General features: G+C 34.5%; 1 protein-coding gene across 1 annotated transcript; it reads left to right on the forward strand.

Moving 5' to 3' along the window:
• The first annotated feature begins 10,331 nt into the window (after window positions 1-10,331).
• Window positions 10,332-11,120, forward strand: LOC128284332 (secreted RxLR effector protein 161-like). The gene has a single exon (XM_053022325.1). It carries the CDS (start codon window positions 10,332-10,334, stop codon window positions 11,118-11,120), a length of 789 nt encoding a protein of 262 aa, XP_052878285.1.
• The last annotated feature ends 3,021 nt before the right edge of the window (window positions 11,121-14,141 follow it).

Genomic DNA, 14,141 nt, shown 5'->3' on the forward strand with positions numbered 1-14,141 from the left:
GTGATTTATAGCGACGCGTCATTGAACGGTTTGGGTTGCATATTGATGTAAGAGGGAAAAGTTGTGGCTCATGCCTCTAGACAATTGAAGCCGCATGAAAAAAAAACTATCCGATGCACGATTTAGAGTTAACTGCTATTGAATTTGCATTAAAATTTAGAGACATCATTTGTACGGTGCAAAATGTCACATCTTTACTGATCATAAAAGCTTAAAATATATTATGACTTAGAAAGATTTGAATTTGCGACAACGGAGATGGATTGAGTTATTAAAAGACTATGAGTTAGTAATTGATTATCATCCGGGGAAAGTAAATGTGGTCGCGGATGCTTTGAGTAGAAAGTCGTTATTTGCCTTAAGATCAATGAATACACAATTGACATTATCCGATGATGGTTTGATCTTAGCTGAGTTAAAAGCTAAACTAGAATTTCTTCAGATAATTTGCAAAGCTCAAAGGTGTGATAGTGAATTGCAAGCTAAAAGAGTACAATGCAAGTCGACTAGTGATTCAGAGTATCAAATTAGATTCGATAATTGTTTGATGTTTCGAGATAGAATCTGCGTACTGAAAATCCAGAGTTGATTCAAAAAATTTTATACAAGGCACATAGTGGTTGCTTATCTGTTCATCCTAAGAGTACCAAAATGTACAATGATTTGAAGAAGTTGTATTGGTGGTCAGGTATGAAACGAGACATATCTAAACTTGTATCAAAATGTTTGATTTGTCAGCAAGTGAAAGCCAAGCATCAAGTGCCTTCAGGTTTGCTTCAGCTTGTGATGATACCAGAGTGGAAATATGATAGAGTGACTATGGATTTTGTATCCGGATTACCCCGGTCTCTGAAGAAGAAAGATACAATTTGGGTTGTCGTTGATTGACTGACGAAATTTACACATTTCATTCCAGTATGTACTAACTATTCACTTGATAGATTAGTTCAATTGTACATTGTTGAGATCGTTAGATTGTACGGGGTGCCAATTTCGATTATTTTGGATAGAGATCTAAGGTTTACATCGCGGTTTTGGAAGAAACTGCAAGAAGTTCTGGGTACAAAGTTGAATTTTAGTACAGCTTTTCATCCGCAAACCAATGGTCAGTTTGAACGAGTAATTTAGGTTCTTGAAGATATGATCCGATGTTATGTTTTAGAGTTCGAGGGCAATTGGGAGAAATACTTGCCACTGGTTGAATTTGGTTATAATAATAGTTTTCAATCGAGCATAAAGATGGCACCGTATGAAGCTTTATATGGTTGCAAATGCCGAACTCCATTGCATAGGACTGAACTTAGCGAGAAATGATTCACAAGGTTGATTTGGTTAGAGAAACCGAGGAGAAAGTGAAAGTAATTTGTGACTGTTTGAAGGCAGCCTCAGATCGTTAGAAATTGTACAAGGATTTGAAACAAAAAGACATTGAATTTCAAATTGGTGACAAAGTGGTTTTAAAAGAATCTCCGTGGAAGAAAATACTTCGTTTCGGTCATAAAGGCAAATTGAGTTCGCGATTCATCGGGCCGTATGAGTTTATTGAACGAATAGGGCCATTGGCATATCGATTAGCCTTACCATTTAGTTAGAAAGATTCATAATGTATTTCATGTATTGATGTTGCTCCGGTATAAATCTGATCCATCACATGTGATTCCTCCATTAGAGATTGAAATTCAACCTGATATGACGTACAACGAAGAACCGATCAGAATTATACCACGTGAGGTTAAAGAATTGAGAAATAAACGCATAGCCTTAGTGAAAGTATAGTGGAAACGTCAAGGTATTGAACATGCTACGTGGGAGCCCGAGTAAGCTATGAGAAAAAAGTAAGCTAACCTATTCACTGGTGAGATTTTCTAGGACGAAAATCCCTAAGGCGGAGAGTTGTAATAGCCCATTTTTAGTAAAATCAGAATAATGGTTTTGATAACACAAATCCGAGGTCGTAAAATTATTTTAATATTATTTTAAGTGTTTACAGCATGATGTTATGTATGTTTGAAAGTTTCGTGAAGAAATTTTATCGATTGGTTGATCAATTTGTTAAAAAGGACTAAATCACGTAAAGTTAAAAATGCATGTTCTATTAGTTTAAAGTGTCAAATAGCTTTGGTTTTTAAATATGGTGGCCTTAAATGGTAATTAAACCATTTGAAAAGTTAGTAGACAAGTATGGACAACGATTAAATGAATTATATGTTTATAAATTAAGGTTGAATATGTAAATTGCTAATAAGGTTAATGAAATAAAACAAAAATAAAACTATCATCTTTTAATTCTTCCTCCACCAATTGTAGAACTAAAATCCTAGCCATTTTAAGCTTAAAAATTTGGCAATTTCATTTGGCTATTAAGGTATGATTTTTGACTAGTTTTTTTAATGATTTCTATGTTTTTGTGATCGTTGCATCTAGTACTAGCTAGCCCAAGGACTATTTTACAAAACTGTAAAAGATTTTGAATGATGCCATTGATGAATATGTATGAGTTTTGAAGTTTTATGATAGATTTTGAATATTTTTGATAGTTAAACAAGTTTTGTTAAGTGATTTTTAGTGAAAATGCAAAATATGGAATAAATTGAGAAATGTGTCAAATTAGTGGTTAAAATGTGAAATAAATGAAAATTAGTCATTAATTTGTGATTTTATGAAATAATGATTAAATTGTGAAATATGTGAAATATGTGGGGCAAAAGTGTAAATGTGTTTTAAAGTATGTTTTGGACTAAATTGAATGAATAGATGATTGAATACGTCAATTTTGAATATATTTCGATCAAGAAAGGAGAAATACAAATTTGGATAGGGGAAAAGATAAAGTTATCAATTAATCGACTTGATTTTCCGTTTTAATATCTGAGGTAAGTTTGTATGTAATGAGCATTGTTATAATTATGCTTTAATTGCTTTGATGTTGCATAAATTGTGTATACGGGACTACAATCATATTTGACGACAATTCGGCTATGTATGGCACTTAGTGTGTGGGATAAAAATAGCTTCGGCCATGTATTGGCACTAAATGTGCGAGAATTTGAGTTTTCGACATTTTTCCGTTTGGGTATGAGTTTGTTATGGATTGGTTCAGGTATGTATGTGAGTCATATGTGCTTTAAGTTGAAGAAGTTATGAAGTTTGCATATAGCATATGATTAAGTATGTGGAAGGTTTGTTAGTATTTTTAATTACTAATTAACAAGTTCAAATAGATGAATTGTGTATTTATTATTAGTTGAGTTTAGTTCATACGAGCTTACTAAGGTATAAAGCTTACTTTGTTTATTTATAATTTCAAAGGTAACTCAGATTCGGGGATTGTCGGAGACTATAACACACTATCCAACCATCACTTTGGTACTTTTGAACTTAGGGTTTGGTCATATCGCATGTATAGGATTTTGGTCATTTTGATATGTATCTTGGTAGTGAGTTTTTCCATTTGAGATGGCTTATGAATGGTTATATTTTGGTTTGTACATATAGCCATGAGACTTGGCTTAATTTGGCTAGTTTGGATATGTATATATATAAGTGTGCATATGGTTAGATTGAGTGATTGAGGTTGGTTTGCAATGTTATTGATAGTTGACAAGTGATATATGAAATATGTGATATATGTTATGCAAATTCTTAAAAGCTTATTTGATATTTGAGTTGTGTCTTATTATACTATGAATGGACAATTGGTTCTATGGATAGTGAGATCGACACTTCGAGTAAGTTCGTACATAAATAATCTATCGATTCTTTTTATGTTATTATATTTTGATATCATATGAAATGTGGCTGCCTATCAAATGGTTATTTGATGTAAGTTATGAATTTAAATTGATTACGGACAATTTAGTAAAATGTTGAAAAGTGAGGAATTTCCCGTTTAACCTTCGGAATAGAAACAATACAAATGAACTATTGTGAGGTCACGTGTGTAGTACTAAGTGCAGGCTACTACGTGTACCGGATAATTGGTCGCATGTGTAGTACTAAGTGCAGGCTACTACGTGTATTAGATGGTGAGGTCACGTGTGTAGTACTAAGTGCAGGCTACTACATGTACCAGACTGTTGGTCGCATGTGTAGTACTAAGTGCAGGCTACTATGCGTACCAGATAGCTTCGGCTACAAGTGTGGAAATGGGAAAATGTGCAGGCAATTGTGTATCTATTATTATTCCGATAAGTTTAACGGGAAATCGATTAAATGAAAATACATGTGAAAGTGATTATGTGATGAACAAGTGCAAGTATATGTTTATTTGAATTTATGAGTAATATGCTCAATATTTGAGCGAACCTCGGTAAAATGGAATGGATTAAGTGAAATTGTGTAAAAGTGAACTTTAGTAGTAGAACAGTATTAGACAGCAGCAGTGCATGACTTTGAAAATTCACCAAAAATTGTGTAAGCTAAATTAAAAATAAAAATAAATTATGGAAATAAAGCTTAATGAGTTTATTTTCACATGAAAGAAACATGGGAAGCAAAAGAATTCTATATTTTGTGATATTTGAATTCTTGTGAAACAGGGTCTGAATGAATTCGAGATCCCCTGTTCTGACTTTATAAATTCACCATAAATTGTAAAAAACTTATTGACAGTCATATCTTACATGCATGGATTCCCTATTGAATCTAATTTTAAAGGAAACAAACGGCATGGTCATTGGAATTCTTTACAAGGAGAAATTTGGTTCGTAGTGCACAGGGGTCAGAGTAGTCATACCCTGAAATAGGGGAGAGTTTAACTAATAAACTGTACTAAATGGCCTGACCAAAAATTCTAGAAAAAAATTTGTAATTATACATATGAGTCTAGTTTCATATAAAATTTACGGAATTGGATTTTGAGTTTTTTAACTTGATATATGATTTTTTTTAACACCGGGACTCCAGAAAACAGCCTGTCCTGAATATGTGTAATTGTACAATTATAGTGTTTTATCTTGAAAAGCATGGTAGTAATTGCTTATTATTTTCATATGAACTTACTAAGCGTAAAGCTTACCCATCCTCTCCATTTCTTTACTATTGGCAGGTCGGCTCGGGGTTGGAGATCGTCGGAGGCAAAATCACACTATCAAACTATCATTTTTGGGAAAATTAATTCAAATATTAGAAATATGAAGTGAGTGGCATGTATAGGAAGCTGGTTTGTGATATATATTTTTATTATAATTTTGACCATACGTATCAGTCTGCATTGAGTTATCGTATAAAATCATGAGATGTTGATAAGTTTAATTAATCGTGTCATGTCCTATGTTTTGATGTGATGATATAGTTAGCTTTGATTGTTATGCATGTGTTCGAAAAGTTTTGAATTAAATGAAATTTTATGGCCCGGTTTTCGTCTATGTGTATTGTTAAGTCTGGTAATGCCTCGTACTCTATTCCGGCCTTGGATACGAGTAAGGGGTGTTAAATATACGATCCTCAGACTTAAGATCATCATTATCCCAACATCATGAGTAGCATATTTTGATACAGTCAAATGTCCACCACAATTGGTTGCTCTATAAAGGTTGATGTTGGATATACAACAATCTATGTAGTGGGATATGGTTGATCAATATAGAATTTGTCCCTCCTAAATAACGGGAGCAATATCCTAGGCCACTTGATTGAGTGAGAGTAGAAATGCATGGCCATGCTCGAATTAGTTGATATGAGATACCATACTTATTCTTTTTCTTGGTCTACTCAGGATATCAAGAAACATTAGATGCACTATGCAAGTGTGACTATTCCATGACTTGTGTTCATTCTAGATATAAAGGACAAAAGGATAAAATACATGAAGGGTTAATCACAGAAAGGTTATGTCGAATCATGACTTTTTGTAACTTAGGTAGCAATGATGCATTGCTAGATGCCACTCATTGTTTGTAATATTAGAATCGTTATAGTATTACTACTAATGTTACAAGAACCTATAGGGTCTGTAACACCTTAACCCATATCCAACATCGGACAGGGCTTGAGGCATTATCGGAACTTTACACTTTCATAATACTAACTCGAGTCACAAAATTTCATTTGAATTTAAAACCTTTCAATCATGAACATCTCGTCCCTTGTATAGGCCTTCGAGACCTATAACATATCGAAAGGCAATGCGGGACAAATTCGGACATGTTTGATAAACATTGGGCTTCTCGGAAGATTTTCTTGATCAGGAAGTGTCACACGCCCTTGTATCTTGGGGCACGCCCATGCCCTTCAACCATGGGCAACACTGACTTATAAACACGGCCATGGAACACGCCCGTGCTACCTGCCTGTGGACGACACTGTCATTTTAACACGGCCATGGCGTACGCCCGTGTGGCTTACCCGTGTACGACTTTGAGCTAAAATTTTGAGTGCAGGGGACACATGGCCATAGCGCAGGCCCATGGGAGAAAATCGTGTGTCACACACGGCCTAGACACACGCCCGTGTGTCCAACCATGTGGACTCTAATAGGTTATTTTCCAAGCCTTTAGTCACCTCTTTCTACTACTTATGCCTAGTGGTTACCAAGTTTGAGAGAAAACATAATTTTATGCTTGTAAATAATCTTAATGAAAATAGTTGTATGGGAACCGCATATCATTGGTTTCATACATAAACGGTTATTTCCTCTTTAGTGTCATGCGTTCCCATGTTGCATTAATCCATCCGAAATTGGCTCATTCATGTGACTCATTGCCAATTGATAGCAACCCATCATTAGTAATTAAAACCATGCATAAAATCGTAGGTCATAGCCTACTTAAATTAAGCCAATTTTCATGGATACAAAGAAATAAACATATTTTTACATGCTTTAACTTGGCAAATCAAATGACACATATAATAAAATACTCAAAAATACTATACATGCCATTTAACAAAATAAACAGAGTCTTTATACCAAAGCTTGTTTAGTTGATAGTGTGTTGACTCTCCAATTGTCCTCCAATCCTTTCGAGTCCTCGAGCTCTGTGAGACAGGGAAAAAGAGAGGGGTAAGCATTTATGTGCTTAGTAAAGCTCAAATAACCGGAAAGTAAACTTACCGAGTAATTAGCATACATCCATACTTAATTCATGAAATCATCCACTATGAAATGATTTCCTATCACATGCACTCAATCAATGAGTTAGTCACATAATCATATATATATATATATATATATATATATATCCCATGTTAATCTCGTTGAGTTTCTAGGAAATCTTGATGGAATACCCATTATCCGTCAATTCTTACGAATGATCATTTCACATATATGCACTCCCGCGAACCTCACATCATATGGCGGGATTACCAGTCCAGGCTAAATCCTTTATAGCGAAAAACACCCTTAATGAGTTCGGATATGAATTACCAATCCAGGCTAAATTCAGACCCAATTCAGATTACCCGTCCAGGCTAAATCCAATGCACATATATTCTTCGGGAGGCTCGATCATTCAAGGAACACCCGTCCGGGCTAGATTCCTTTCCATATTTGAGATCATGGATTACCCGTCCGGGCTAAATCCTTACTGCAACAAATGTAGGATCCAATTCACATGTAAAACATGGTTTATCCATCGAATTCCCTTTTTAACCTCAACCGAGACAATTATCAACAAGTCATTACCAAAGGTGCATTTCATGCATTTTCATGCCATCAATAAATGCAAATATAAAGCATTCATAAATCATACAATTATGTATATTAGGGGTTTACTTTAAGTTATCCGAACTTACCTGGTATTCTTTTCGGGATTGTGTTTCGGTTACTCCGAAACCTTGCGTTGTCCACGATTGACCTCCGAAACTTGTTTCTCGGGGTCTATAATAGCAAAATTAACTCATTAATACCCCATATTATACATTTCAAGTCTAATATCTACTCCCGGTTCAAATGACCATTTTGCCCCTAACCTTTGACATTTTTACAATTTAGTCCCTAGACTCGTATAATGAAACACATGCAATTTCTATCTCACCCAAGCCTAGCCGAACATTTTTCTCTCTTATGGTAGCCCACATTATCCATTATTTTCTCATTTCTACCGCACATTTACATCTTTTGCAAAATGGTCCTTATAAGGGTTTCTCATGAAAATCAACTAGAAAAAAATGTTTAACACACATTAATCTTTCATATTCCTCCACAGTCCATCAAAGCACAATTAACTCATGCATGGGTAAATTTTTAAACATGAACCCTAGCATGAAATATGGGTAGAAATGGAGAGATCAAGTTACCGGGATTTCAGAAATACCAAGAACATGAAAAATGGGGCTTGTGAGCACTTACTATTGAGCTTGAAAATTGAAGAAACCCTAGCTATGGTGTCGTCCAAATTTCGGAAGCTATGGGAAGAAGATGAGCATATTTTTGCTCCATTTTTCTCTTTTTATTTCATTAAAATGCCTAATGACCAAAATGCCCTTATGCCCTTTCTTTAAAATTTCATCCATGCAAGCCCATTTTTGTCCAAAAATTTAGAACTTGGGAAAATTTCTCTCCAAGACCTTCTAATTCATAATCTAAATCAATTTCATACAAATATCTTCTAGAAACCAAGTTTTGCAATTTATTCAATTTAGTCCCTAATTTCCAATTGGACATCTTATACTTAGAATTTCTTCATGAAACTTTAACACATGCATATACTCATATTCTAGACCTCATAATAACCATAAAATAAATATTTTGATGTCAGATTTGTGGTCCCGAAACCACTATTCTCACTATGCCCTATTTCGGAATGTTACAGGGTCACACCCTATGGTTGAAAAGAATAAAATCCAAACATAGTTCATATGTGTTTAGTTGTCAACATGAATTAAATTGATTATAGAATTAATTTAATTGGAAAATTATATATCAAACAATTATGAGTATAAGTATGTTGTATACATAATGAAAAATGTGGTTAAATTAATATATGAAATTGATTCATATAAAATTTAACTAAAAACATAATTTACCAAAATCCTTATTATAATTATTGTAATTATAATTTAGGATCGAATATTATAATTACTGTAATTCTAATTTTTTTTGTCAAACATTATTATAATTATGGTAATTATAATATTTGGTTAAATATTATGATTTGATTCATATCAAAATATTAATGATTCTCGAAGTAGGAAATAAAGGGTTTTTTGAGAAAAACCTAATATGCTTGAAATAAGGGATGCGTGAGGACTAATAGTCATCAAGTAATTTTTCTCTCTAAAAAAGTTTTAGAGAGTGCTTACTATTCGTTGTCACACCGGGTGCATTAGTAGAGGCCAAAACATTTTCGTAGCGACTTAGAATCAACAAACAATTGTGTAATCTACTTCTTCGCTTTTTCAAATGATTAAAGGTAATCATTCATACCCTTTTCACCCCAATTCATTCCTTGCACATGGATCCCTAGATGTGATCATTGAATTTAAGTTTTCACTCGCCATGGGGTGTATCGGTGATACAACAGCGGTATCAAAGTCACTTGTGTGATATGAACTCGGGTTTAAATACTTGGGTGATGCAATTGTATGAGATGCATGTTTTACTTTTCTTGCAATTTTCGATTTAATCATTGAATATGTGATATTCGTTAATATTGCTTTAAGTCGTAATATGCATAATTTGTTCCTTTTGATTATCGATTAAATGTTAATCATAATTTTATGGCCTATTCGGTTTTATTTTTTTTAGTGGTAACAAATATATTATCTCGATGACAGTTATGAAGTTGCGATTTCCAGTTAAGAGTTAACTAGTTGTTTTCATTCAGACATGGAACAAAGGTTGTTCCAATACAAAACTTCAAGGATGAAAATCTGAAAACACGATATTGTTGATAAAAGTTATCAAATCATGAGGTTTCAAGCATATTCGATTGAACAGTAATACTATCGGTGTGTGCGGTCCATACCGCAAGGGTGGAGCCCCCACACCCCTAGCTGGGATCAATGGTGGGCCGCGACCCGCTGATAACTCTTGAAAAGAATTATATTTTAGGCCTTTAAATGGAATTAATTGTTTGTAATTAAATAAATACATCTATATTTTTAGGATAATTTTAGAACATATCAAAAATGAAGATGAGCCTTGTGTTTACAAGAAAGTTAGTGGAAGCATTATCACATTCTTGGTATTGTATGTGGGTGACATACTTATCATAAGAAAAGACAAACCTACCTTACTGTCTATTGAGACTTGGTTAGGAGGATGTTTTTCTATTAAAGACTTGGGTGAAGCAACTTACATCTTAAGAGTTAAGATCTATAGAAATAGATCAAGATGACTCCTAGGTCTAAGCCAAAGTATATACATAGATAAAGTACTAAAAAGGTTCAGTATGGAAGAATCCAAGAGAGGATTCCTACCTATGAGACATGGTATTTCACTCTCAAAGGAAATGTGTCCTTCAACTCCACAAGAGAGAGAATGCATGAGTAAGATTCCATATGCTTCAGTTATAGGGTCTATCATGTATGTCATGCTATGTACTCGTCTAGACATGTCGTATGCTTTAAGCATGATGAGTCGATACCGAGTAGATCCCGGTGAAGGTCTTTGGGTGGTAGTTGAAAACATCTTTAAGTACTTAATAAGGACCAAGGATACATTCCTTATGTATGGAGGTGAGGAAGAGCTATGTGTAAAAGGTTACACTGATGCTAGTTTCCAAATCGATAAGGATGATTCACAATCGCAATCAGGTTTTGTGTTTTACCTTAATGATGGTGCTATGAGCTGGAAGAGTTCAAAGCAAGATGCAGTAGCTGATTCTACAATAGAGGCTGAGTATATTACAGCCAGTCAGGTAGCAAAAGAAGTTGTTTGGATCAAGAAGTTCATTATTGAACTAGGGATAGTGCCTAGCATATCAGATGCTATAGAACTCCGTTGTGACAAGAACGGAGCTATTGCACAAGCCAAGGAACCCAGATCTCACCAACGATTCAAACATATACTTAAAAAGTATCATCTTATTCGAGAGATTATTGATTTAGAGGATGTGGAGATATGCAAAGTACCTACAGATGATACCATTGAGGATCCACTAACCAAGCCTCTGACACAGCAAAAGCATGATCGTCACACTAAGTCACTTGGTATTAGATATATGAGTGATTGGTCTTAGTGCTAGTGGGAGATTGTTAGAGTATGTCATAATCTATGTAGTAGGATATGGTTTATCAATATAGAACTTGCTGCTCCTAAATAATGGGAGCAAAATCCTAGGCCACTTGATTGAGTGAGACTAGAAATGCATGGCCATGTTTGAATAAGTTGATATGAGATACCATACTTATTTTTCATAGTCTACTCAAGATATCAAGAAACATTAGATGCACTATGCAAGTGTGACTATTCCATGACTTGTGCCCATTTCAGATATAAAGGACAAAAGGATTTAATACATGAAGGGTTAATCACAGAGAGGTTATGTCGAATCATGACTTCTTGTAACTTAGGTAGCAATGATGCATTGCTAAATACCACTCATTGTTTGTAACATTAGAATCGTTCTAGTATTACTGCTAACGTTACAAGAACCTACAAGGTCACACCTTATGGTTGAAACGAACAGAATCCAAACATAGTTGATATTATGTTTAGTTGTCTATATGAACTAAATTGATTATAGAATTAATTTAATTGAACAGTTATATATCGAACGAATTATATGTACAAGTATGTTGTACACATAATGAAAAATATGGTTAAATTAATATATGAATTTGATTCGTATAAAGTTTAACTAAAAATAATTTATCGAAATCCTTGTTATAATTATTGTAATTATAATTTAGGATCGAATATTATTATAATTCTTGTAATTGTATTTTTTGGTCAAACATTATTATAATTGTGGTAATTATTATATTTGGTTAACTATTATGATTTGATTCATATCAAAATATTAATGATTCCCGAATTAGGAAATATAGTGTTTTTTGAGAAAAACTTAATATACCTAAAATAACGGATGTGTGAGGTCAAACAGTCGTCAAGTAATTTTTCTCTCTGAAAAATTTTTAGAGTGCTTATCGTTCATTGTCACACCGGTGGATTACGTAGAGGCCGAAAAGTTTTCATAATAGCTTGGAATCGACATACAATTCTGTAATATGCTTCTTCAATTTTTCAGACGATTAAGGTAATCATTCATACCCTTTTCACCCTGATTCATTCCTTGCACATAGATCCCTAGATGTGATCGTCGGATTTAATTTTTTGCTACACCATGGGGTGTACCGATGATACAACACACGAGCCCACAAGTAAGTCGAACAACACCGACTAAGGTAGGGATGCTCACAAATATTAAAGAGGGTGAGGTAAGTAAAAGATTGTTATGTGAAATGTTGATTCTGGTAAGTACTCGTCCAAGAAGTAAAAGAAGGTGTAACATTTAAATTTTAATAGGAAATAATAGATGATTGTATAGAAATGTCTCACTAAGTTCTTATGAACTTACTATGTATGTATCTAAATGCAGGATGAATAGAAAAGATTGTGCCGAGAGACAACGCCAAGGCCACTTCAAGAGAGTGACGGATTGTGTTGATCTGCATATAGAGAAGAGAAGTAAAGAGTTGTAATGAAGTTATAGTCTACGCCAAAGTTTATATGAAAAACCTTATGGAAAAGGCAATGCATGCGCATAAGTATTACTAATCTTATTTTTATACTTAGTAAAAGTGATACATAAGTACAACGTCCATAATTCATTCAGTCTGTAAGAGAATATACATTGTACGAAAAGGATAAATGTAATAAGAATACATGAGGTAATTCAGGAGCAAAGTAAAGAAATTTTATTAAGTCATAGTGGAAAATTGTACATAGGAATGTAGAAGGGTTTAGTTTACATCTATCTTAGGAAGCAACACCCAATACTCGGATCCAAACGAGCGGGTCGAGTGGAGGGCGTTATAGTGTGATTATGCGCTACCGAATCTAGATGTTGTGCGAGGCAGTATCGAAAGGCTAGCAATCAATGCAAACAATTGTGAAATTAAGTTGGCCATGATTCAGATGATCCAAAACAATTTGTTGTTTCGCGGGTCGATGATAGAGGATCAAAACCAACATTTGAAACAATTCCTCCAACTTTGCGATACATTTAAATTTAATGGGTTCACCAATGGTGCTATTTTTCTTAGGTTTTTCCCCTTTTCATTGGTTGATAAAGCTTTCTTTTAGTTAGATTCGTAGGCTCCAAGTTCAATTACAACATGGGACGAGCTGGCGGAAAGATAGAAGGGGAAATTTTATATGAAGTATGGGAATGCTTCAAATTACTGCTAAGGAAGTGTCTACATCACGGTATGCAACAATGGCTACAGATGCAGATTTTCTATAATGGTCTAGATGGTAATTTGAGGTCCAATCTGGATGGAGTATCAAAAGGGGCCTTTATGAACTACTTATGAGCGAGCCTGTCAGTTGATTGAGGACATGGCTATGAACTAGAATATGTGGCCCAACAAAAGGTTTACTTTTAGCCTTAGACCACCCACTACCAAAGCTGTCCACAAAGAGGACAAATATCAACAAATTTTGGACAAGCTTAACCAGTTGGAGACTACATCCATTAGACCAGTGATAAACGAATCGGCTCACACTTATGGTCAATATTCCAAAAACCAATTCGTGGAAGTGAATTATGTGGGGATAGGGGTGTAAATCCTTATTCCATTACTTATAATCCCAGATGGAAGGATCACCCAAATCTGAGATGGGGTGGAAATCGAGGAGGGAGTAACTCAAATCAAACTTGGTAGAATCCTATTACCAACCTCCTTGTATGCAAAGAACTCAAGAAAGGGCCATAGGGGTTGACCATGTTGTATGTGGTCAGAGTTTAAATAGGATCGAATGGGAGATGTAGTCAATGAAGTCAATGAAGTCAGACATTATACAGGTGCAATCTAAGTGCACCCAAACACGTACTACATTGATTGAGTTAAAGGATCAAATGATCCAGATGATGAAAATGATGAGTAATATCCAAAGGAAAATTGATATTGGCATTCCGAGCAACACAGAAAACAACCCTTGTAGGGATGGGAATGAGCAAGTTAAAGCAATTGCAATCCCTTCTAGTAAGATTCTGAAAAACTCGGATGAGCCCATTTAACAAGAATTAGAAGAG

This window comes from Gossypium arboreum, chromosome 2 (genome assembly GCF_025698485.1).
Source record: "Gossypium arboreum isolate Shixiya-1 chromosome 2, ASM2569848v2, whole genome shotgun sequence".
NCBI classification, from domain to species: domain Eukaryota; kingdom Viridiplantae; phylum Streptophyta; class Magnoliopsida; order Malvales; family Malvaceae; genus Gossypium; species Gossypium arboreum.

Bases quoted from the DNA above. Each gene is read 5' to 3' on its own strand.
- LOC128284332 (XM_053022325.1), top strand. From the start codon at position 10,332: ATGGAAGAATCCAAGAGAGGATTCCTACCTATGAGACATGGTATTTCA.